At 37.1% G+C, this 27,111-nt stretch overlaps 1 protein-coding gene across 1 annotated transcript; it reads left to right on the forward strand.

Moving 5' to 3' along the window:
- The first annotated feature begins 3,972 nt into the window (after positions 1-3,972).
- LOC104545064 (sarcolemmal membrane-associated protein-like) lies at positions 3,973-25,395 on the forward strand. The gene is made up of 11 exons (XM_010190097.1): positions 3,973-4,081; positions 5,968-6,048; positions 6,305-6,364; positions 11,085-11,207; positions 11,989-12,063; positions 15,279-15,599; positions 16,831-16,948; positions 18,898-19,069; positions 20,349-20,483; positions 23,999-24,088; positions 25,120-25,395. The coding sequence occupies exons 1-10, from the start codon at positions 4,078-4,080 to the stop codon at positions 24,080-24,082; spliced, it is 1,173 nt and encodes a 390-aa protein (XP_010188399.1). The 5' UTR covers positions 3,973-4,077; the 3' UTR covers positions 24,083-24,088; positions 25,120-25,395.
- Positions 25,396-27,111: the final 1,716 nt, after the last annotated feature.

Raw genomic sequence — 27,111 nt, forward strand, 5'->3', positions numbered from 1 at the left:
CGCTGCTCTCTAATAGGTCATTCCCCAATCTTTTCATATTACTATTTCTTATTTTCATTTCTGAAACAGTAATATGAAAAGATGCAGAGATCTGAAAAAGGACAGTTTTAAAGACACAGATACATCTGCCTTTATTTTCTGATTGTTGTCTGGATTCTGCCGTTTGTAGTGACTAGGGTGGTATCAGTACAGAATAAGATCCTGTGCACTTCAGTGACATCAATGTCCAATCCAGTGCTGAAATAAGCTGGTTTTTGTTGGTCTTGAAATATGCTAATACTCGTGCTCTTAAAACACAGAGGATGCTTGCTAGGTTTGTACGTTAGGAGAGATGTCTGCCATCGAGTGAAAAATACTGTTCCACTGGGCAGAGAACTTGTGTGTTACTGCTGAAGTTCTTTCTGAAGAAATAGTGCTAAGAAGAAAACTTCTGTACAAATGTTTATATTCATAATGAACATTAGAAAACAGTAAGCCCCCCATGGCCTGGGGGGGTGGGCAAACAATAATTTTAAGTCTGTATATTGTTTTAGTGATAGAAATTGAGTTTTGTTAGGAGTGTAAAGATCCACTGCAAATGCTTCAGTTTGGAAAAGGATCTTGGTCAAGAAGACCAGCTGCTTTATTGTGTGCTGTAATTATTCTGGTTTTAGCAGTTACTGAATTGTGAAAACTCCAAGATCCGTCAAATCACAATGCTGACTTTTCTAATGTAATCTGATTATAGAAGCCAATTTTAAGCTAACAGTCCAGCATAGATGAGGTGTTACACCTAAAGATGAAGCGGTTGAAAGCTAGCGTGTGTGGGGTTTCCGTTCAGCTATTTTTTTCAGACATATGGGCAGAATTCCTTAGCTGCTTTCTTGCTGCCTTCTTCCCCACACCCCTTCCAGCCTCAGCTGAGTCCTGAAATAATCAGATATGAAGACTTGTGTTTAGATCGTTTTTCTTTTTTAATGGGAGAGGTCTCATAATATCACTCAGTAACTCTTCACTTGTGGCTGCAGTAACCTGACTCCCTCACGGTGCCTTCTCGGCTCTGACGAACTTGAGACTGTTCTGAATTTGGATGATGAGTGATCTCCTACAGTTGCTTGAGACCTGAAGCCAATCCTGATAATCTAGTGTGCCGTTCAGTGTATTTCTGGAGCACGATTTGTAAAAAGTATTTGTAGATAAAAGTAGATGGAGGGAATATCTCTTTTAGACTGGTTTGTTTGGCTCTGGGAGTGGGAAGGGGACAGGACAAGCATTTGGCCATGCAAACCTTCATTCCAACCTCGGAAGTTTTTTTCTGAAAGCTTGTCTAATAGCTAGGGTTGGAAAGATATCTCCATGCAAACATTGCTCTGCCTCTGTCCTTAAATTATCATCGTTACAGCAAGATGTCATCGGAGGAGTGCACAGACTTCTTAGTCTTCAGAACTACTTGAAGTTGGAAATGCTGACTAAAGCTCACTATTTTTTTTTTTTCCAATTAAAAATTTGAAAAGGATTTACTGTCATCTGGCTTTGTTAATCTGCACTCTCCTGTATGCACGTTCATCCAGTTTTCTCTGCAGCTCAGCACATGGCGTAACCAGCAAATTGGGTTCCTGATCGTCAGGGACCCTGCAGGGAGAGTGCAGGCGTTGCAGTGGGTCTTAACAGCTTTTGGGATTGTCTGAACTGCAAGAGCTACTGCATAGAAATCTCTGATGTGATCTGTGAGATCTGTGACCCTCAATGATTTTGCATGTTGGCGTGGTTGTTAAGGAATTTGAAATATTGAAATCTCCTCCAAAAAATAATTAATTAGAGGTTCAGCCGTTCTTTTAGTGTCTGATTAATCCAAACTGTGGTTCTCTTGGTCTTACAGTTTGCCTTCCTGTCCTAGCTGGAGTTAGGATGAAGCGAGCAATGTAGTCTCAAATTGCATGTTTTAGGTTTTTATGTAATAGACTTCCCTGTCAATGCTATGTGTAAACTCGGTTTTTGTGAACCCAAATGTGATGCATGCCCAACTTTTTGGAAGTTTGTGCAGCTCTCTGAAAGTTTTAAGCTGAGAAAGGCTATTTCTGTGTGCCTTTCGTAGACACTACTAAAGTAGCTGTGATGTGGAGCCGACTTCTCAGTTGCTGGCTTACTGTGGCATATTTCTAGATTTCTGGTGTCTGGTGGACATCGGTTTCAGGCAATCAGCTTTTAGAATTATTTTTTTATAACTATAACTTCAGAAGTGTATTAATTATTTATTGCTCCCAGTTAGATTAAAAAAAAAAGTTTATAAAAATTAATTTTCCGAACTTCTCATTAGTGAACTGAAGCATTAATAATGTCAGCTAATAAATTGCAGAAGACACAATTATGCGCTTTATCAGAAAGTTCTAGTAGGTCTCTGTGCTCTGTTTCTTTATTCTGTGCCAGAATGAAGTTTTTGTTCAAGCCTGAGTAGGAAGTAATATTATCAGCTTTTAATTTGGTCATGGAATGTGCTCTGCGTAGATGTGTGCAGGGAAAAGCTTGCTTCATTTGAGCTTGGAAAGTAACACTTATTTTGTTTGGCAGACAAGATCATAGATGAAGGACATCTAACCAAAGTGGAAGAAACAAAGCTTTTGAAAGGTTAGACTTCTGGATTATTTAACTGTTTTTGAAGCATGTTTTTAATGTCACAGTGCATGTTCTAAACTGGCAGTTTGAGTTTTGTTGAATACACACTTAATAAAAAATTTAATGAGGGCAAGGTATATTGTTTACTCAACTCTGCTCCAAATACCGTTGTAGGGTGAAAAGGTTTTTAAAAAACAGCTTTTTGAAGACTGAGTGCATGAAATGCTGGTCTCAGTTTTGTCTGAGTTCTTACCTGAATGTGCATTTAAGAAAATAAAGTTAAGAGATAATAGTTTTTGTAAATTGATTTAAATCTTTAGTGCCTGCATACATTTCAAACAAGGTTTTGTTTTTATTCTGGGACTGAATAGAAATAATGTTTGGTCCCATTTTAAGTTTTAAAAAAAAGTGTATTTTAATTTGACTTTTTTCTTTCCTACATCCGTATAACTTAAAAATAACTATTAACCTCCTAAATGTACCTTTTCTAAGTGCGGTATAAATGTGCATCTCTAACCTTTTTCTCATCCATATAAAACAAGTAAAATACAAGAAGTTAACTAGAAAACACTCATTTTATCAATTAAGTCGTCCTTGTCTTGCAGTACCAAAGTCAAGAATGCTACGAAGTGTATAAATCAGCATTTTCTGTGTGTCTAATAACGTAAGACTGTTCACGCTTGTAAGCTGACTCCACTTTATTCATGTCTAGACATATTAACTCGTTTCTTAACCCGCTGTCCTTCTGCAAAGTCTTACTGTATTGAATAAATGTTACCTTTTTAAAAGCTCTGGCATTTTAGAGACGTTTCAATTCATGTTCTCTTACCTGAATGTATGAAATCGCACCTTTAATTTGTTTCTGTACGTGACTAAGCTATAGACAACGGGCCTTATTTGGCTAAAGAATGCATACAATAACTGTAACGTAACACTTGCATGCCAGTTATCTTGCAAAGCAGTGAGCTATTATTAGTGCTTGTTAATATATTCTAACTCATCATGTAAGTATGATGTCAACACATTTTAATATACTTCATCATTTTGGCTATATTTGTTCAGCTCAGTTTTATTACGGGAAATAGGGACAACTGCTGTGAAATAATGGAGAACAGGAAAGAGTTTTGTGCTTATGACTCTGCTTCCAGAGTAGGAAGCAAGTTTCTAAACCATTCTCTCTTTGCTGCAGTTTCAGATGTAGAAAATGATGCATCTCTCCTCCAGTGCCTGATCTTGTTCTTGTTTCAGGGGGAGGAGGACAGGAGGGGGGAATAAGCTGGTGTACCCGAGAGTGAGTGGGAGAGGAGTACGGCAGGGAGGTGGGGAGAGAGAGAGAGAATTCAGTGGTCGGAACTTGCACTGTTCCTCCCATTTTTCACTGAGCAGGAGAGCTGTGTTTCCATGTATGACCAGATATGGTAAAGTGAGTTGGATACAGATATTGCTCAGCTTAGCACTTCTGGATTGGCCACTAACGTAAACGACATGGGTGAGGCTTTCAGGATATACTTTTCTTAATACTTTAAAAACAATGTGTTATTTGGTTTAGTAATTACAATCTTAATGGCAGTCGTGTGAGCTTGATTCTATAGGATACATGTAAAATGCTTTCTGCTTTAACGTTCTTAGGTATTAGTTAAAAACCTTATTCCTAAAAATAAGGGGGTAGCCTTTTTGTTTTAGCGAAGAACTACCCCCAGACCTCAAGTTTTTAACTGCTGCTGTCATTGTGAGCTTTGAAGTCTGCTGAAGTGATATGAGAGGTGTTTGGAATAGCTGCCAGTTCTGAACTCCTAATGCGCTTTGAGTACAAGGCTGCTTTCCCCTTCTCCCTCTCCAGTGCTCTCAGTTACATTAAGATAGGAAGAGTCTGACTCTCGATCATCTGCTCTGTTTGTACTTCTGTTTCCTGTACAAGTGGATGTTATTCTGACACAGTAATAGGAAACTTGCCATGTTAGATGAAGAAAACTTTTTTTTCTATTCACCTGTCTGTGTTTTGTCATCTTGCTGATTTCCCAGTGTAAGTGCATGGGTTGTCTTCAGTTTCCACTCAGCTTGCTTCATTTTGAGGGTGTTTAGTTCTACTTGTTCTCATTGTTTGAAAAACTCTGCTCATGAGCTTTCTCACTACTACTTTGTTTTTTTAACATACTTTCACATACTAACCCTGGTGGTGTAACACACTTGATTTATTTGTTGTTTTGTGGTTTTCTTCCCATGTCCAGGTACTTTTTTGTTGCATCTACAGTATCTAAATGTGAGGAAATTGTGTTTACCATGCTTTTCTGTGTGTATGGTGGAATAGAAATCTGTCTACTTGGCATGTTATAATCATGCCATTTGATATCTAGCTATCTACCTGAACTTGAGACTTAGAGGAAAACTCTGTTAGTCTGTGGGTGGGCAGTGATCCTGTCAAACCAAGGCTCTGTGTAGTCAGCCGGGAAAGACTTCGTTACGTACAACCTCATCTGCATCTTGATGCAGGTGACATGGTTCCTTGCTGACAAAGTCACTGGATTTGTCCACACCAGCGATGGCGTGCCTCTGTTTAATGGACCCATCAGAACTAAACTGGAATGGTTATTGCAAAAAATTAAAATTACAGCTTCATAAAGTATTTAGACTCTTAGTCAGGGATGCTTCTGTGTGGGAAATGGATGGACTGGTATAATTAAGTTCTCTCACCTTTTAAAATCATCTGGTCTCCATTAAAAATCTAGAACTGGTAAAAAGAAGTGAAACAAAAACAACTGTGTGACTTCAAGAGGCTGCGTGTAATAGTGTGGTGAGGTGTGCACGGACAGGTATTTCATTGAGGTATTTTTTGGTGGGAAGACATAGACTGCCTTCTCTTAATACAGTTTGAACTGAAAATTCTGTCTAAAAATTAGTGCATTAATTTATATTGCTGTGTTTCTTTACTGGTTCATACATCACTTTTTTTTTTGACACTACAGTATATACAAGACGTGCTGTTATTATTTTATTTGTCCAGAATACTGAAGCATGATTTTATTCTTAACAGCATGTTTTTTCTGACTTGTTACAATATCTGCATTGTTCTAGTTTTCTTTTCTTCTTTGTTCCCTGATTGAATCAGCTTTTGCACAAAGTTCCAGCTGGCAAGAATACAGCTTTAACAAAAGTTCAAGCTGTGCATGAGGCAGTTGCGTTCCCTATTAGATGCTGGACTTGATTAATGACTTTAGGGATGCTGAATCCATTTTAGCCCAGACTTACGAAGAAATAAGCAACCACCAGGTTTTTAAGTGTTTCTTCAACTATGCAGTTTCCTGTCGACATTTAGCAATAGAAAGAAACTCAAGAAAGCATTTTCTGATTGTAGGTGATTGTCCTTGTCTCTTACAGAGAATCAAGCAAGAGTCAAAGAATCTGATTTGTCAGACACTCTTAGTCCAAGCAAGGAAAAAAGCAGTGACGACACTACTGGTAAGTGTATAACTGGAGTTTCTGTATCATCTAATAAGTTTGCTTATGATTAAGTGATTTAACTAACTTTCTAAAAGAGTCGTGTAAATTATGTGGAGTCAGATACAGACTTAAAGCAGTATTATCTATTTGGCAACTTCATAATTAACTATTGTAAAGAGAGAGGAATGTAAAAGCTTCAGTTTGCTTAGAGAATGTGTATATGAAAACTGTCTGCAGTCGGTCTGCTCTCTGAAAGGTGTGGGATTTTTTTTAGATGCCCAAATGGATGACCAAGATCTAAACGAACCTATTGCTAAAGTAGCTCTTCTCAAAGGTAAACATTTGTTTTTGTAACTTCAGATGCGTAGTCTGTATGTATACCTTTTTGTCTACCTGTTTTTTATCAAATATGCATTGGAGTAGAGTTCTGAAATTCAAATCATGATAGTATGGAAGAATTGCATTTAAATATCAACAATGGTTCCTTTTGGTGATGTGATATAAAAGCATACTTCTGAGTCTTAGCATAGAAATAATTCGTGCTTAAAGGTACTTCCTCCACTTACCGACACTGTCCTAAGGAATTGACATGTTCTAACTTCAAGTAAAGTTGAGAAATAGTTTCTGCATACACTTCAGTTAGGGCTGTGGGAGGAGGGATTGTTCCATCACTGACGTACTTTGAGCATTGCCAAATTTTACTCATATAGTTTTCACCACTGTCAGAAATGCTTCTGTTAGTTTGCATCTGATGGGTTAAAAACTATTTTGAACACACTCAAGGTCTGAATTTCCTGTTGTAACTGTGTTTAGAATGACTGCTGAGCCTTAGCTTTGAGCTTCAGAGCTATACGATAATTTTTTTTTACTGCTCTTTGCACTGAAAGAATTTACTTAAAACTTGATTAGCAAGCTAATATTTACATATTCATGAGCTGAACATGTTTGTCGGATATTGATTAGTTGTTACATTTAACACACTGAAAGTTAATTTTGTGCTCTATGTACAATTAAACGTTTGGTAAGATCTGTAAATGATAACGGTGGGATCACCAGTAAAAGGAAAGTCACCGTTCTTCATGGTTCAGAAAGACAGGAAGCCATAATGAGATTTGGGAGACCTGTAGAAGAGCTTTCTTCTGTAATTGTTTATACTTATCTCATTTTATGATAGAAGGACTTCCACAAATTGCATGTATTATGTATGTTCCCAAACAGGAAAACTGAAATCGAGTTTGATATTTTCCAGGGCATGTCAATTCAGCAAAACAGTTTAAAAAGGAGCATTTGAGATACTGAGCTTGTTCCATTTTGGTTTTGCTCTAATGTCTGCAATTAATAGCAAGTATATTCATTCTCTGTTCAGGGTATATTAAACTATCAGGGAGGGTTAACTGAATTCTTAAGGGCCTAAAATCAAGTTCCTGTGGTAACATGGAAGCAGTCTTGTGCTAATGTGGATGTTCTCATTGCTTCATCCGTCTTTACCCAGCTGAAGATTTAAACCATAACCATTACTGAGCTTTCAAGTGTTTAAGTAGAAAAATACCTATTTGCATAAACTGCTTTGCTATTAAATTACATATTGTAGTTAACTAAAATAATTGGAATAACTCTTTTTCCCTTGAAGCTATTTATGGGCATTACTATTTTGCTCTCATGAAACCATTAGAAAATATCTGCACAGTGAATCATTTGTGCTCGCAATTTTTATGAAGAGCCTGTAAACCCACAGGTTTGTTGAGGTTTTGTCAGTGAGCTACTTGGATGCCTGACTTTGCCCAAAAAAGGATCTTATTTGCCACATACTTTCAAGTGGCTTTGTTATGCAGCCATATAACTAAGGAAGAGTGAGAACATTTCTGATCTGGCAGCTGTTTGGAATGTGGAAGTGGCTGCTGGAGAAGGCAGCCTTCCTCTTTGTTCAGCTGTTGGAATGTACCAAACAAAGTCGTGAAACAAGAAAATGAGGAGACCTTTAGTTGCTGTAGTTTCTTCCAAGTGTATTTGCTATCAAATTTTCAGTGCAGTCAGGGTTTGTTTCAACTTTCTGTAAGTCAGAATGTGGCAAAGAGAGGAAGGGGAAAAGCTGTCACAGCTTAACAGAACTGCTGGTTTTTTTCTCCACCACCCATAAGGTAAACGACTTTATTAGCCACTAATAACAGTTCCCTGGGCAGTTCTATTTAGGCTCTTTGTGACTATTTGTTGCAAAGTTAAAAATGGTAAACGTTAAACAGATGGAAAGAAGCTCTAAAGGTCATTGGGAGGTTACTTACCTTGTTCTTATCAGCCTCTTTATATTTCCATAGTAACTACAAAACTGATGCATGGAATCCTAATAAAAAGTGTTTTCAGTTGAGGGTTGGCTGAATAGTGGTAGTTTATGTAAGAAACTCTGAAAATCAGCAATGCTCTGTTCATTCAGAAAGTTTGGGAACCACTGATTTATGTTGCAGTAGCCAAATACTTTATGTTAAACTTATAACACAGTTTACTTTGCATGCATCTTACGAAGCTGAGGAAGACTCAGGGTTTTAATTGTTTGTCTGGCTTTACCTGACTAGTCCAAAACCAGTAATCGGAATAACCTGAGAAATCCTGCAGAATTCTGACAGTGAGCTGCTGTGAGGCCTGGAGAAACACCAGCCTCCTCATAGAGTTGCTTCTGCAGGCCAAGCTCGTACAGATAAGGGAGCAATTCAGACCATAGCCTGTGTGGTGTTCTGTGTCATCTCTAACAAAAGTGTAAAGGCAAACATATAAGTAGAGCTCTGTTAATATCTTTGTTTGTAAATATTAATTTAATCTGAGCTTTGTTTTTCTTTTGGTTCTAATGAAATTTTATTTTATAGACCTTAAAAATGCAAACAATTCCTTCCCACACAGTTATATTCTTTAATGGTTTGGAAATCGTCATTTTTCCTCAAAACCGACCCATGGGTTAGACTCCTTTTCTTGGGCCAGGTTGAAGGAGAATAAATTTTTGTGCTTTGAAAACAATTTGTACAGATCAGGGTAATTTTTTTTTATCAAATTTAAATCTATCAGTAGAGTTGATGTTAAAGAAAACCTCCATCATGTACCTGAAACAAAATTGCTTCTCAAAACAGGTTTTTGTGATTTGCGTCTTGAGGGGACTCATTCTAAGCCTGATGATAATGGTAGTTTTATTATTTATAAATAGAGCAATCCTACTCACTAAGTATATATTTTTATTTTTTTTCCCCCAAAACTGGAGTTAGGACAAAAATGTTTGCTTTGAACTAAAAGTCATTAAATAACATTTCAGTTTGGGTAAGACTGAAAAGTTATTTGCATGTATTTCTTGGCTTTCAGAAGCATGTCAGGCATGTGAAAATTCCCCTGTTGCATTGGAGCAGGAGAGAGTTTGTACCTTGATTGTGCCTTTGCAAACCTAATTGTTTTATCTCATGAGTTGAGTTCCTCATCTCCTTTGAAGCAGTATTATCTTTTATGATGTGTGCTTTCACTGAATGGAAAATACTGTCTACCAGAAAGTTCATTTAGGGTGTCTGCTATTGGATTTGAGATACTGCTGCTTTATCAGGCCTCATTTGAGCGTAATTTGTCAACTTCCACATCCATTTCTCCTGAACAGTCTCATTAAGGAGGGTTGAAAGTCTAATTGCCCCAAGTCTTTATCCATGAGAAGCTAAGAACAAAACATGTTCACTAAAGAGAAACTTGAATTTGGAACTCTAATAAACTGTAAAAGAAAGTATTTGGATGAAATACATAGTCCTCTTTGTTCTTTCTGCTCTCGTAATTTTGTTCTGAATATGTCTAAAAGCACAAGTGTGTCCTCTGCTCTCCTCAATCCCACCAATTCATTACTGTGAGAACAGGAAGAACTTAGCCTCTTTTCTGAGGGATACAGAATGAATACTTCAGCATTATTTGTTAAACAATTACTTTAATAAGGAAAAGAGCAAAAAAAAAATTACTTTATTGTTGACATATCAAATCAAAAATTATGTCAAGAGTATAACGACAAACTAAACTATAGCTTGTATTTATTATTTTTCTTATTGGTCCAGACAACCATAGCAGTTTATCTTTTGGGGCTTTTGTCCTAAGCAGCAGGCCTTTATCTTAAATCCATATGGTCTATAGTGCTAGACGTTTATTAACCAGTTTATTAACCAGGGTATCACATCTACCTTTCTGTTCTCCCTCCCAAGATGTACAGCTGGACTTTCTTCACTGATTTCCCTCCTTCACTTTACTCACCTAACAGGCTTTATATAAATTTACAGCCCTCTACCTCTATATAGCTTATTAGTGCTGTTTGTGCCTATTGAAAGATCTGTTTTCACACAGACACTACTTGAGGAAAGTTTAGTGAGTGAGAGTTTCCTGGATCCAGTTCCTGGCATTGTTAGGTACCTGCAGGCGAGAGCGTTTTCTTTCTCTTTGTTACTGCACCTAGTCTCTAGTGTGTGCCCATTAGAGAACACTGCTCTTAGTTACAAATACTTCTTTTTTCCGCTTTTAAATTCCCTCTTTACATCATCTTCGCAGCTGGCTGGCATTGCCAGCCTCGGGCCTGGGCCTGTCTGTGTGCTGGTGCTGTCCGCTAGGAGTGGGACAGCGGGTGGGAGGGTGCGGGAGGCAGGGGTTGCGGGGTCCTTGCTGGTAGGTGTGTGCTGGGAGAGATGCTTGGAGTGGCTTCCTTTTGAAAACAGACAAGTTGTGTAAACACAGTCAAGGATGGCCTTATGCTTGTTGTTCCTTCAGTTTTGACAATCTAGAAATCGTTGGTAATCTGTATGAAGTTTTTAAAAACTCTCTAATTCTCGTTTGGTAGTTTTTGTTTTGTACTGCATGTTATATATAGTGTTTTTAAGTTTGCATATGTTTTCCTCCTTTTAAAAGTATATTAATATTTTTGCTAATGTTCACCTAATCCCATTTTGAGTTACTTTAACTAACTTCAGATTATTTGAATAGAAAGTCTCCAGTCATCACATGGCAGTGCAAATTGAACTGTTGTACAAATTTATGATTTAAAGACTATGTTCTTTTATCAGATGAATTGCAGGGTGCACAGTCAGAGACTGAGACTAAGCAAGAAATTCAGCAGCTGCACAAGGAGCTGATTGAAGCCCAAGAGCTAGCTAGGACAAGTAAACAAAAATGCTTTGAACTTCAAGGTGAGACCCAGATCAACTTGATTGTGTAGGGTACATACATGCAATTTTAATTGTATTTATCAGTCTCAAAAGGGGGTCCAGTTTTGCTGACTGACTGCTAGATAAATTTGTTTCATAGCATTTACATCTCCTGCACAGAATATCAGAAACTTTTGCTTTTTTTCTGAACCCTGTTTACAGTCAGACTGAACTCTGACTTCCCAGTTCAAGATAGACCAACATATTTTCATTGTATTGAATAAATACTTGAACTCCATATATCTCATCCTTATTAAATATGTTCATCTACAGGTATTGATTCATCTGTATTTCAGTCAAATAATGCCCATAATGTATTCGGTGGTAGTTCTTTTTTGTAGATCATCCTATCAGATATGTGGCTGTATCATTATCCTCAGCAAACTGGGGGTTGTTTTTGGCAGCAAGGACACAGTCCAGTTTAATTGCGTATTGTTCAGTGTTCTTTATGGGGTATATATACCAATTTATTTCTTTTTCTCCTCCCATCCCAGTTTGCATTTAGCACACATGGAGTTTTTGGATCAGGCAACAGATTACATTAATTTCAAATTAATCGTAATACTACCACAGTAACGGAATGATGTCTTTATATTAACTTTTTATTAAACTACTTACACGGTTACTAGCTTTGATAACTTACTGAAATAATACGATTTTTTAAATCTTTTAAGTTAAGGAGAAGTTGTGACTAAAATTAGTTCCAGAGCAGAAATACTTCTTACTAACAAAAACTCGTGTGCATTTTCACTTTCATTTATAGCGCTATTGGAAGAAGAGAGAAAAGCATATCGAGTGCAAGTTGAAGAATCCAACAAGCAAATAAATGTGCTGCAAGGTAGGAATTTTTTTTCACCCACTCTCTTAGGAAAAAATACATAGCTTTGGCTGTTTCCATGGTGTCATAAGCACTAAGAAAGGAAAATGTTAATTGAGTTTATGTTTAAAATCTGATTTCTTTCACCATATCTTTGAATTTTATAGTGAAATGTTTCTTGTCAGTTCCTATGGTTCTCATCATAACTTGATGAAAATGCAAAAGATGTCATCTGTAACAGATGCCTCCTCTTCTCCCTGTCTCTTCAGTCTTTCCAGGCTTTGAATGATTCAGAGATTCTTAGTGTGACTATTTGATCTGCAGAGAACTCCGGAAGGTTAAATCTTTTTTGTGCTACTGAGTCTCTTCATTGGTAGAATCCTCTTAATCACTCCAGATCTGCATCCAACCTTGGAGCATGCAATAAAACTTCTGCAACAGAGACACTATGCTTTTTGAAAGAACAGTATGACCAATCATACTCTTTTGAGTCCAAAATAATTAGAGCAGAATGGAATCCTGTGATTTGGGTAACTTCTGTGTCATGTTAACTTGTCAGCCTACGCATGGGAGTGAGCACATTGGCCAAGAGGCTGCCTAGCCTTAAAATCAGTATAGGTTATATTATGACTCTTCCTTAGAGCGAGCACTCGTTCGAACATCTAGTCAGCTATTGATTGTTATGAAACTTGTAGGAGCTTCATCCCTTGGTATCTTTGTCAGCATATCTTTTGGTTTGGACCTAAAAATGGTTGGAAGGCAGATGAGCAGACAGGCAGATGGACTGACAGTCCTCACTTAGGGAACCAAAATAGCGTTAGCAAATCACTGCACGAGCAGTGGTTTGTTGTGGAGTGCAGTGCTCGTTGTATAGCAGATGCACTGAGAATCGTGTATAACAGCGCTGTTTTATATGAATGTCAGCAAAGAATATTGAGGTTTTCTGCCATTGTGCCTGTAAGAAAGAAGAGCTTATGTGATAACCGTCTTCAGAACAAGAGGAGCAATTTAATTTCGAATCTTGGCCTGCTAATAATGAAAATTGTCCAAGGAAAAAATACTGTAGCAAAAATTAGAAATTAGGAATTGATGCTTTTTCTCTGTAGAAAAAAGTTTGTTGTTTTTTCCTCCCAAAAAGAGAATCAAAGTAGAACCTTGACAGAGCCAAACTTAACTGCAAGTTTTAACTGCAAGATGCCTCTTGTCAATTCAGTACATTTTTTGTTTCCTGAACCCTTCTCAAGTGAGGTCTTTCTTGCTTATGTTTCCTCCTGTTCATGGTGTTCTGGTGTGTCTTGTATGCTTGCTGCTTCCCAAACTTTGTGTGTGACTCATCTCACAACTTGGGAAAAGTTGTCTGGATGGGTCTAGCAAGGAAATTCAAGTAACTTGTCATTACTTATGTTAAAAAAAAAACAAACCAAAACCAACAACAGCAACAAAACACCAAAAAAGACCCCACATTCCGTTTAGATGAGGTAATGGCTTATATAAATAAGAGATGTAATGGAAGTTTTCTTTTTAATTGCATTTCTGTGTAAGTTATTTCTTCAACTCCATTAAACTTCAGAAATATTTGTACGTGTTTGGATTTTCAGTCATACCATGCATGTTTTCATGCTTGAATGTTTAAAGGGAGAGTTGCTCATCAGCAATGCAGATGGAGCGAAAGAACCAATTTGCTTGAAATACTGCTGTTACTGAGAAGCAGGAATTTAGCTTGGGTTAATAAAGAAAACTGTATCAAGAAGATATGGTCGTACTGCTGTTAGGTTGTTTTCATCTACTACTTTGCTATTCTTTCAGTATACCTTTTCTCTGTAGAAATTATTTGTGAACAGATGAGGTGGTCGTAAGCCTCATGTTGCTCACATGCATTTAAAAATCCATCATGCTGCAAATGTCTTTGTAGTGGAACAGAGACACTTTCACCTATACAGAATTGGTGTGAAGTCTAGTTTACTGTTATCTGTAATAGCTCTTACGTATTACAATATATAGTAACTATCGTGTTTTTTTCCCATGCTATCTTCTTCCTTGAGAGTGGAACTGGGTAATTAATACATTCTTGCTGGAGCCTGTTTAGAGTATGGGAAAAATAGTTGCGTTTTTCTTCATCACTGTACCTCAATTACGTTTCTAGACTGTACCTGTGTATGAATTCTACCTACATGACAGCATAGGCAGCTACTGGAAACCATCAAGCATAGTTGTCATGAAAGTGCAAGTCTCTCTTGCATGGTTTTTATGCTGTATCAGTTTACAGCACAACTCTCGTACATTCTCTGTATCATCTTCTGTAATGGAAACATATTGTTTTGGAAAGAGAGAACTTCAAATGTGCAATTCTGACCCTCTATGTTTTCTCATATTAAGTTTTCAAGTGAAGTTAAGAACTTCACACTTTTCTTCTCAGAGCTGTTCTTCATTAATTTAGTAATTGCTTTTTCCTGTGTTAATCAATGAAATACATGGCAACTCTCGTATGTGTTCTTTAAATAGCAGAACAAAAATGCTGAGCAAATTAAACACTTCCAACAGTCAGGTTTTTAACTATAATTTTGTTCTTTCTTTCGTACTTCCCTTTCCTCTGTACTGCACTCTTTCTTTTTTCAACTGTTTGCACTGGATTCTTTGCATGTGTTTGTGTTGTGCTCGGAGAACAGATGTATTTAGTAATGGAACACTTCTGAATGGAAATAATTTATAAGATTTACTTCATGCAGAAATGTAAAAAAGCCTAATGTCTGTGTGACTGCAGCACACTTACAGTAAACTATAAATGCTAAAGGACAGCTTATAGTTCAGTATGTTTGGTGCAGCTATCCCTTTCGATTCAAAATTAATCTTGAGCTTTGAAAAATGCTTTTTCCAAAGAAGTAACCCCTGAACCCTGCAGTGTCCTTGTTCTGTCATTCTTGTTTTGTGTACAGTGAGGTTGGATCTGAATCTTGGTTTCAGATTTTGGAGAGTTACTTTAGTATCACAAACATAACAAAATCCTATCTAAGAAAGCTTTGTCCAACCTTAATTCTTGTTTGTTTTGACTCTGTAGTACGTGACCCCACACACATGGCTCTAAGGGTACAGCATTTGATGAAATTAATATTTTTTCAATGTCATTAGGATTCTTTAGTCCTGTTAAACATGAACAAGTTGAGAAAGGGAGTTACATTTTTTAGGTTTTCTGTAAATACAGTTTTAAAAAATATTTAACATTACTATCTGCTTTCCAGCTCAGTTGCGAAGATTACAAGAAGAGATTGAGAATCTTCGTGAGGAAAAGGAAAGTGAGGTTTCGAGCACTCGAAATGAACTAGTCAGTGCTCAGAATGAGATTCTGTCACTTCAGAAAGTAGCAGAAAAGACAGCATCAGAACGGGATACGGATATTTCTGCATTGCAAAGTGAGCTGCAGTCAGTGCGAGCGGAACTTGAACGGTGGCGGAAAGATGCCTCAGATTATGAAAAGGAAATTGTCAGTCTGCAAGCCAGTTTTCAGCTCAGATGTCAGCAGTGTGAGGATCAGCAGAAGGAAGAGGCTACTCGCTTAAAAGGTACGTGGTTGAAAGGATGTCACAGACCAGTGCTAACAGTAGCATCCCTCTCAATCAGGTGAACACCAATTATTCAAAGCCCTATTTGTCTGCAGTCATTTACTATGTCTATATATATGTTCACATGTGTATCAAGGCTCTTACTGCTACAAAAGCTGTTCTGTTTACTTCCTTAAATAGTAATTGTTAATTGTGCCTAAATTAGCGGAGGTACCAAGTATAATTCCGCTTAGAAAAGATGGACATCTTGTACTGTTTGAGGGATTGATACTGCCACAGATTTCCAAAAGGATTTGTGTAACTTCTGTATAATTTAAGCCTGTAAATTGGTAGCTTCACTCAAGACAAATAACTGTATTTTATGGCTTAATAGAACTCTTGATACCATCTGAATTTTAACATAAAAATGTTAAACTGAAAACTGAAGCTTTATTCTGGATGTATGACGTAGAGATGCACAAATATGTTGTGCTAAGCCAGCACAGGGCCTCTTCTAGTCTCATTCATTTGCATTTCATTTTACCTGTAATGCACCCACATGTCACGAGGGCTGCTTGAGAGCCACTCCCCCAGGCCTATAGCTTCAGGTCTTGGAGAATCTGCCGATAGAGTTGAAAAGCTCATGCTGAAACTTTGTACATGCCACAGAGAAACTGGCTTATATAAAATGTGCTTTAAATCCTGAATCAATTGATCTTTATGAATTGGTAAGAGAAGCCTTTTTCCAGTTCAAACTCCAGTCTCTGTCATTGTATTACTAAGATGCGTTTAACATTAATTTTTATCTCTTTTACCAGGGACTGATTTATTTCAAAGGTCTCCCTTTCACCCTTTAGTTATTGCTTTAAACATTCTGTTCCTTGTAGGCGAGGCATTGGTATCTGTGATTGTAGTTTGCTGCTTTCAAGTCTGGGAAATCAGTTTCTTCAAATACACTTTATTGTTGCTGTTCCTAAACTCCAGAATAGACCCATAAACAGACTCTGTTCTACTCCTTTGTGCCTTAGCAGTAAAAAAAAGAAAAAGCAAAGCAGTAGCTTCTTTAATGGTTCACAAACCTTGTAACAGTGGAAGATATTGTAATGCTTTACAGGTGCTTGAGAGAATTCATGTGACATGATTGTAATCAAATATGTTTGAGATTTACGACTGATACCAGCTTGTCCTTTATTTATTAGCTGCTGATACATAAATAATTTTACTCAATTCAATTGATTTTTATTCATTGCAGGCGAACTTGAAAAGCTGAAGGCAGAATGGAGTGCTCTGGAAGCTGAATGTGTTACACTAAGGAAGGAAAATACTTTGCTTACATCTGAGCTTCAGCGACAAGAAAAGGAGCTTTCTAGGTACGAGAACAGTGGAAAGTATCACAGTAGCTGAAGAGGGGTTTTTTGTTGTCTTTTCTTCTCAAAAGTGGTACTAAATGTCTGATGGTGTTTCAATGAATGTACTGAAATTTTATTTATTGGGCAGAATGCACTTTCATGCCAAAATGTTACACTAAGCTTTTTTTTTTCTATTCTGCAAGTGCTTCTGAATTATTTTCCAGTCATGTTACATTGTCATAATGGAACCTGAATTATTTTGCTGCTTTTAATAAGGACTTGGAAGCGTGCTTTGTGGAAGTATTTGAACTTCAGTTATCCTTCTACTTAAAAGATTATAAACCACATAGATTTCCAACCCTGAAGGCTGGGAAATTTTAAGTTAGGAAAATCCGTTTCAGATGTTACGGTGTCTCATGGAAGCCTGTCGCGTTATAAACAGTAATGATGGACAGAAACAGTATTCTAGATCATGTTTTGCTTAACAGAAGAACACAAATCAATTCATTACAAGCGCCATAATGCCTTTTGGGAGGGATTTTAGGGTGCAGGAGTTTTTATTGTATTTTTTTTTTAAATTTTAAAATTTTTTTAATAAATTTTACTGTATTTCATTTACTGTTTGAACACACATGACATTGCCAAAAGCTATCTAAGTCTTCTGCCTGGAAGTAACTTCCCCTCTTATCCCTTCATCTGCCATTATTACATCGTTTTCAGTTTCAGATAGTGGAAATTAATTTGCAAAGTAAATATGGGACAGCAGCTTTGTCTTATTCTAGATCTGAATTTTACCATCACGCTTAGATATCTGCTTATTGTTTTCTTCTGACTTCTTCACTGTTGTAAGATGTAATTGAAAAAATGGAAGTAATTTTAGAAGTAATGTGTTATTTTACAAATGTCAAACTTTTCTGTTTCATTCCATCATGCCCTGATGTGAACTCGTATTGCATTGTGCAAATACAGGATTTGCATAATGGAGAAATGCAAGGTCTCTCCCTTATTTTTCTTTGTCTTGCACAGGCATGATTTAATACTACTTGGTTGGTGCACTGAAGTTCGTAATGGCCTGATTGAGAGCTTTCTATGACTATCACAGTAGCTAGTAGCTTGTACAACTGGAGGAAGCAAAGCAGTGTGTGTGTAAAGTTAAATACTTTGAACAACCTTGGACAGACTTCTTGTTAGAAATTTCAAATGCTTTTTTGTTTTTAAATGCTTTGGATTATGTAATAATTATGTAGTAAATAATAACATCTAAAATAAGAAACTAAAAATTATAAAGTATAAATTATTTAAATTCTAGAATGTAACTAATTATAGACACTAAGCTGTGCACATGGATTCAAAAGCACGACTGTGGCTAGCCTTTTGTGTCTGGGGTCTGGAGAACAAGCCTTATGAGGAGCGGCTGAGGGAACTGGGGTTGTTTAGCCTGGAGAAGAGAAGGCTGAGGGGAGACCTCATCACCACCTACAACTGCCTCAAGGGAGGTTGTAGAGAGGTGGGTGCTGGGCTCTTCTCCCAGGTGATGGGGGATAGAACAAGGGGAAACGGCACCAAGCTGTGCCAAGGGAGGTTCAGGTTAGAGATAAGGAGGAAGTTCTTTACTGAGAGGGTCGTCAGAAGCTGGACCAGGCTGCCCAGGGAGGTGGTGGAGTCACCATCCCTGGATGTGTTTAAAGAGTGGGTAGACGAGGTGCTTAAGGATATGGTTTAGGGGGTAGACAGGAACGGTTGGACATGATGATCTCAGAGGGCTTTTCCAACCGAGCGATTCTGTGTGTGTGTGTGTGTGTGTGTGTGTCAGACAGTGTTTATCAGCACCTCTGTGATTGCTTTAACATTATAGTTCCGTATTAAATATAAATGTGTGAAGCTTTGGAGGATGAGAAGTGCTTTAGAAGAAATCTCTTTTTTCTTTAAAATTAAGACTCATGGGGAATCAATTGGATTTTGTTTTTCAGCTCTCAGAAACAGAGTTTAGCGCTAACCAGCGATATAAGTGTTCTTGAAGTGTCTCGAAAGGAACTTGAAAATCAGATGAGATCTTTGAGAGAAAAACATCAACGGGATGCAGCTAGTCTAAAAAGCCAACTCAGTGAAGCTGAGAGTCAAGCAAAAGATGTTCAGAAAGAGGTAACATGGAACGCTATTCCTGTTTTGGTAGAATTTAATGCCCAATGACTTTGACTTTTAAGCTAAATGAAAAGGAAAAATAAGATTTCTAGAAATGAAAATGTTTTATACGTTTATTGCAAGTACTTTTATGGCAGCTACTAATATATAAACTGGGGGAGATTTAGATTTACTACAAGGAAGATTGCAGATAAAATTACTTATGCTTGTTGTGGGAACTTCCTAAAGTTTACTTTCATGAATTACTTTAATGACTTTAATTTTAAGCTCTTCAGACAAGTGAAGTGCATAAGGCATTTGGAGCATGTGTTTCATCTGCTTTGCCTCTAAAGATTGTCTGGAAGAAGGCCATGACCTCCAACAGTTACTTGCTTTCTCTTATGAGTATTTTGAGTGACGTTTTCCTCGGTCACTGCTTTTTTCTTTTGCAGTCCTTTGCTTTGCTTTGTCATTAATTAATCCATGTCACCTTCCTTACCATTTTCAGAGTTTGAAAAATCCAATCTTGTTAGTCTGTGTTTTTTATTATCAGTTGCATTTGTAAAGATGCCTTATCTTTTACATTTGTGGTAAATGCCAGTACTGAAAGTAACTGGTTCTGTCCTTACTAATCCTTGTCATGAGGACTACTGGAAAGCTTGTGATCTGTAGAAAAAATCGCGTGTGAGTTTGAATAAGGAGACGATGCCCATACTGTAGGAACATGAGACACATTCACCCAGTATTGTTTGTATTTGACCCACACTGAGGATTATGGCATGATAGTAATAAGGCATAATATTTTTTAATGCTTTTCTTATTCATATGTTTGAGTTTGCTGTGTGGGAAGAGGGTTTGATTTACCTAATTGAGAATGTTGATCTTTGCACCTATTTGATTGGTGTAGGTATTTAAGCTACAGCCAAGATGTAAGACCACTATTTAAATGTAAAAGAGTCCCTGTTTTTTCCCTGGTTCTTGTTTTGTCTTCATAATTTTTACAGTCCTTTCTGATACGATAATGAGTAATAGTCTGATAGTAGAGATGAATTAAGGCCTTGCATTTACTTCGTAATTCCTTGGTTTTAGTAATCCTAGCCCTTCAAAGTCAGAGACAAAATCTTAATTTAGAAAAAAAGAAAATCTAAGATTTTCCTACCCTGCTTTTATGCAAAGAGAGTGTACTGATCCAAGGCAAGTTAATCTAGGCAGATGACAGGAAAGGAAGCTGTGTGCTAAGCAAATGTAAGCATGTGTTGGGTGTCCAGGGGTCCGCCGACTGTTTTCTCTTTGTCTTTAGTATGAAAGAACACAGACTGTGCTCTCAGAGCTGAAGGCGAAGTATGAGGTGGCTGAACAAGAAAATCAGTCACTCACAGAAGAACTCAAACAGTGTAAAGAAAACCTGAAGCTGCTACAAGAAAAAGGAAACAACGTAAGTCTGTACAAAATATGCCGGGCAGTTAAATTATGACACTGGCAGTTCTGTTGATTGAGGGACTACGTAAGTGGCAAACAGAAAGGACAGACTGAAGAAGAAAAGGTCTGTTTACCATATTATATGCAAAATTCCATTCTGGTACTACCTGTGCAAATTTGCAGGTCATTGCACTGTTACAATTACGCATGCACGTTCAATTTACAGTTGTGGAACAGTTTTAAATACAGCCTTAGATATCTGCTCTCTTGAATCTGGCTTAAATACTAGCACCAGAACTAAGGAATTTTTTTTTCATTTGAGAGAATGATACATCGGTAAAATCTGAGAAACCTGGATCCAAATGAATTAAGCAGCCTTTTTCAAGATGCTTTTATTTTATTAGTGTTTATTACAATGGATGTTCCCTCCTTACTCTTTTCATGCTTCTTAACAGTGGTTATCCCTGGTTGACTCGTGCTTTCAGTGCAGTTGAACTGCACGAAACTTCAGTTCCTTTTCAGAATTTTCTATTCACTAATGAAAATATTATTTTCTGTTGCAATTAATTGGAGAGGTTGTATCATTAGAAATGAGTTTATAGCTAGGGACAACTTTTTTTTTTATACTGAGACATCTGAAATCCTCCCAATGCTAAGGGTGTGGCAGACACAATATAAGGTGGTCACAGCCTCATTTTAGATACCTGCTCCATTGGGATGGCTGGTTTATTGTCTCTCCTGTACTGCCTCTATGATGAGTGCAGGGTGAACAGCTCCTGTAGAGGACAGTACAAAGCAGGAGGATCATGGATGCTCTGTAATAGCCTTTTAAAAAACTGTTTCTCTGACTACAAAGGAAGTTTTACACATACCATCCTCTAAAATCAGCTGGCTGCTAGATGCTCAAAGTTTTATGTGAATACTCTTGTCATAGCCAAATCCTGAATGTAAACCTTTAATATGGTAGAGCTGTCAAAGATGTAAAGAATTCAAAGCCCATCTCATTTTTTTCAGCAATATTTTCAGGAATATGGTGTTATAATTCTTGCTATAAAACCTGCTTCCTGCTTAGAATTCTCCTGCAGTATTCGCATAATGTTGAATTACTAAAGTAGGTGGAAGTCAAAACCAACCAACCAAAAGACTGCCATTCTAGTAGAAGAGATCATACTGAATAAATAATTGTGTATGTGAGATTTTCTGCTCTGTTAAAAATGTCAACCTCAGGATTAAAATGATCAGTGGGAAGAGGGGAATAGTAGAAGGAAGAAATACTGATGAGCACCTGATGAAAGTGGAAAAGCTTGCAAGATAAAGGAAATTTTAGGAAGAATTTGAGGTGAGTATTTAAATGAAATCAGGAACCAAAGCAGTTGCCAAAATCTGCTTCCAGAGGAGTTAGTTGTGACAGTTGAAACCTGGAGGTCAGGGTATGATGAGGAGCATCCAGCCATATAAGGACTTGCAGGACAAGCTTGCTGCTCAAGAAAGCATTACTCACAATCAGTAATGTAAAACATGTATCTATCTTGTGGATTATTTGAAGCATCACGGGTACATGGACTAAGTCCCAAGGTCAGATTTTTCAAGCACCACTGGACAATGCTCAGTCATTATCTGCTACTTCATTTCCGAGGACAGTGTCCCACAGAAAGTGACTTCCCACTGTGGGATTTGTTCCTTTTTGCAGTCCTTCTCCGAGTTTGCATAGTTTCATATTCTAATGCAAGATGCACATTTTTTATGAAGCACCTAGGTAATTACTCCTCTACAATAAGGAGATTCGTTATAGATCGATTAGTTTTTGAGGGAGAAAGTTTAATCATTTGGAGGCAATTTCATTTAATGTGATGGATATTTATAATCTGTTTTATTTGCTGAGATGCCACAGCCATGAATGTGTATAACTTAAAAAAATACTATTAAAAACCCAGCATATAATTGTTCAGTGAACTAACAGATGTTAGAAAAGACAAGGATCATGTACTCCATTTGGGATATCATTTAAATATTAAGCTTTTGTACTTTAATTGTACTAAAAAAAAAAGGAAGGAAAAACCAGTGTTCTGACACGCTTATCAGTGTGGTGTACTACTTGTGCTTGCATGCTTTTAGTTACTGGTTGTTTCTTGATGCACTTTATACGACAGATTTTTTCATGTGAGTGGTTTGAGAACATTCGCTGCTCTGGTTGACTTAAACTTTTGGCACTTTTTTGAACACTGCTGTGATTGGTTTTTTCCTACCAATGTGCTTTCTGTGGGAAGGTGGCACTTTGATCTGTGGCACCAATGACACAACAATAATCCTGCATGAAAATGACTTTAGTAATTATGCGCAATTTATCTATTAAATATTTGCCTTGATTAAAACAAATTTTAATTGAATGGCAGATACTAGAATACCTTCTAAGATTCCTGTTTTGAACATATTGAAGGTTCTATGATTAAATGACTTCTTCAAATTCATAACAGGATGAGATTTTATTTATGAATCACAATGTCTTAGAAAGTCTTGTTATTTATTTATTTGACTGAACTAAATCAAGGCGACTTCAGCACAAAAAAGTTCTTAAGAAAATATTTAGCATGGTTTGAGCTTAACCTCTGTGTGTCTGTGTGTGTGCACGAATATAGAGGCTAGGATACAGAGAAAGCAGCTGTCTTCCAAGGACAGCTTAAAAAGAAATACGGTCCTTTTTTGCTTTGAATTTATCATCTTAAGGGTAGAGGCTGTCCGTTCAGAAAGTGAAGTGGTTTACAGTTAGTTGAATGTAGCTGACAAAATGTGTAGCTGGTTCTAACGAGGCCATAAGCTAAACAAACCCTGCAATCCTGCCAGCTGGTAGTTTGGTCCAGCTACAATATTTGGTCGATTTTCAGAGTTGCATTTGGTCACAAGGCTGAGGACCTGCCAGAGATGCTGATCTTTGTGGTATCTCTAATAGAAATGGACTTTCTAGCGTTGCAGTAACTTGGTGTTGACTGTGCAGTCACGTTACAGTCTCACAGAAATGTCTGAACTAGTGGGTTTGCCTGTGGACAGAGTTTAATCCACTCACTAATGGAGGAAAAAGATTGTTTATCCTGGTGATGGAAAATGGGAAAGGCTGACTTGCGAGGATTGAAGAAGTAGCTGAAAAATTCAGTATCTGATGTGAGTCTTTCTGCCTTAAGAAATCCAGATGGGATTTCCTATCACTTAAAAAAACTAAAACCAACTATAAATAAGATACAGGCAAATCCCTCTAAGATTTGTGTTCTTTTTAAGTGCTAAATTCCAAGTTGTGACAAGAGGTTTCTTAGAACATTTTCTGCATACTTCCCTTTATTTTTAAACACCCCTGTTCATTTGAGTAGAGTGGTGTACTAACTTTGTATACCAGATTAGATAATGCTGTATTGTGTTAGATGTCTTTAATACATTTCAATTAAAAAAAACCCTCACTGACTTATTTTCCCCTCTCTAAATCATCTTTACCTGATTGATTTATAGCACAAAGTGATTTTTAATATCCCTTCCCTTCTTTAGCCTTCCATATTACAACCCGTCCCAGCCGTATTCATCGGCCTAATCCTGGCTTTCCTGTATTGGTGTTACGGCCCATTGTGGTAGCGAAAGGTACAAGCACTACTGTTCAGTCAATGTATGTTTGTCCCTCTCACCTGTTTGTGCCATTTCTGTATAAAATAGTGCATGGTGAAATGCTCACAGGTATTCCTCTACCTGAAGCAAACCCTTCATTTAATATGCCATTCTGTTGATACTGATGAGCTGAGCAATCAACTAATCATTTAACATCTGTGTGATTCTTCTAATCCTAACAATGAATTTTGTTCTGAATGCGCCTCTTCTAACTCGGTCTCAGTTTGTCTTTAGTGAATGGGCTACCTTTTGCACAATGCTGCGATGCTAGGGCCTGTAAGAAAACTTGATTGCTTAATTAACTATGAAAAATGAAGAGTTTGCCTCTAAATAATAATAAAAATCAGCAAGCTTTGGTTCCTCCTTGTGGACTAAGAAATTCCTCTCTGGCTCTAAACACTTCCATTTTTCTCACTATTGCTATGAAGAAGATGGGGGAAAAAAAAGAGGAGATGAGAAATAGGTGGTTGGTTTGTATTTTGAGCTCTCAGCTTGCATTTTCTCTATCGTCTCTCAGTGTGTCCTCCTCCTAAAGTGCTATCGTTGTCATTAAATGTTGTGACAATCCATTTGAAATGATGTTGTTAGGATCTGCTGCGAACGTAGATCTGGATTTCAACATTTAAAATCTAAGTTAAAGATGTCAGTACTGCATAAACATGTGTCTAGCAATTACTTGGCACAAGCGATGTTTTAAACATCATAAGCCCTCACATGTTTAATAGCAGATTTCTTTGAGGTGCGTACAATGATGAAGCTGGAAATACAGAACTGCCAAAAGTCCTCCTGGTGATCCTCAGTCACGAAGAGTTGTGGCGTTCCCTTTGCTAGAGAAACGTGGTTCACTGTGATGCCCTAAGTCAGGACTAGCCTGGGGTAGGGCTCATGTGTAACATTTTAGCGATGCCTATCAACAGGTACTCAGGACTTTCAGGAACCACGGGGTAAACTGATTAGTATGAATTAGAACAAATATGATATTGATTTTTTTTTTTCTCTCCACACAGAGACAATGGCCTTGGATGCCTGTGATGGCAGCTTTGGTTGCTGTAACAGCCGTGGTGCTGTACCCAGGCCTAACCAGAGCTTCTCCATGAGAACTGTTGTTGAATCCATACACCGTCCTCCTTTTAGAAGCTGGCAACATTCATATACTGAGGGAAAACAGATTAATTCTCTTCCTTTTTACCTCTTAATACAGCACAGCTCTTCGTGAGAACAGCAGTAGGGTTATTTGCTTTAAACTGTATAAAATGTATCTGTCTATAAAGAGGGAATAAAATTGTGATTCATCATACTGTGAGCAATATTTTTGCTTACAATTTCATGCAAGTTTTAAAGTAGTATGTTGGGATTCTGAATACTATAATGGTGGCCTAAAGTAGGCTTCTTGGTACCAAATTATTTATAATGGCTAGGGTTGTGGACACTTGCTTTAGAATCTGATTGCCAGATTTGAAAGAAAAAACACCTTTCTGATTTGGACACCCAAGCCAAGCAGCCTTGCAGATACGTGGAAAACGGATGCAGTGTGCTCAGTGCCTTTCAGTACAATTCTGGGTTTGGTTTTTTTTAATTAGTATACCATTTTACTTGCTGTTAGTCACTGAGCTGTTGGGAACAAGACTTCAGAAAACTTCTCTTACCGTGCTTTTTGAGGGAAGCGTATTTTTCTTTGATAAGAATTGCTTTATTAATGATTTTTGGGAATAAACACAATTCATATCCAGCCTTAAAGAGATAGAGATATTGATGGTGAAGACCAGCCTAGAGCATTTAGTGTGCACGTGTGCGAGTGTAAGCATGTGTGTGTTCTTGAGTGAACTAAGGTATTTCTGGGAGCAAGTACTTGGTCATTTGATGGACAATAGTGCAGTGATTCAACTTACGTTAACTTTAGTTTGAATGTAATTTATTAAATTTCATCTATTTAAAGAGATGCGTTCTTTAAAAGTATGAATACTTTCTCACATACCACATGTATCAATTTATTTTTTCTGTCATTTGATACTTTCTGACTTGAGCTGGAGAAGCTCTTTAGATAAGCTTTTGTTGACGTAACTTTATTAAGAGAACTGCTGCAGTATGTCTGTGATTAGCTGAAAAAAAATCCAAGATACACAAAATACTACAAAATTGGAATCGCGTACCTGGTGCAGGTGAAGATGACTTTAATTTGGTAGTAAAATTTTGTGCATCCTCATCACATGGCCGTAAGTATGATGCAGTGGTCCCCATTACAAAGTTTATTTTCCTTATCTAAGTACTCTAAATATTGCTATTTGCTGACTTTTGGTGGGAATCACTGTAGTTAGTGCTGAATTAAATGTAGACTGTAGTTGTCTTGTTCAGCTCAACAGTTCTGTCAAAAAAGTTTATTGCAGACTTAAATAATATGCTAAAGAATGGTAAAGTAAAATGGCTCTGCTAAAGAAAACTTCAAAATAGGGAGGTAACCTCAGCAATTCAATTGGCTTTAAAGAATGTTATGGCAATCGGCAGATAGTTTAAATATTTAAATAGAAATTTAGCATATAATTTACTTTGTGAGGTTTTAAGGGTAATTGTTCTTTAATTAAAGGTTCTATCTTAAGTTACATGGGATTTGCTAATGGGAGGATTATTAGTTGGAAAAAATAGTCCACAAGTGACTTGTAGAAAATAAATATTGTCATTTAGTTCATTCATTTCATCCTTTTCAGTTGCAGGAAGCCACCCAACCACAGAACACTCGTATGCCAGTGGTACTTAGTACCTCTTGTATATAGGTTATTGCAAATATTGTTCTGAAATGCTTAACTTCAGAATTACATTTTTTAAAGTAAATAATTGTTTTAAATCTATTTTGTAAAGATATAAAAATACAATAGAATTTCTGGAGTACAGATTAAACTATTTGCACTAACACACGTGATGTGCATGATTTAATAAAATAACTTTACTCTCCCTATGCATGTTTGAGTTGGATGTCATTTGAAAACAAAAGATTCATGCTAAGT

This window comes from Mesitornis unicolor, unplaced genomic scaffold, assembly GCF_000695765.1.
Source record: "Mesitornis unicolor isolate BGI_N332 unplaced genomic scaffold, ASM69576v1 scaffold20728, whole genome shotgun sequence".
NCBI classification, from domain to species: Eukaryota; Metazoa; Chordata; class Aves; order Mesitornithiformes; family Mesitornithidae; genus Mesitornis; species Mesitornis unicolor.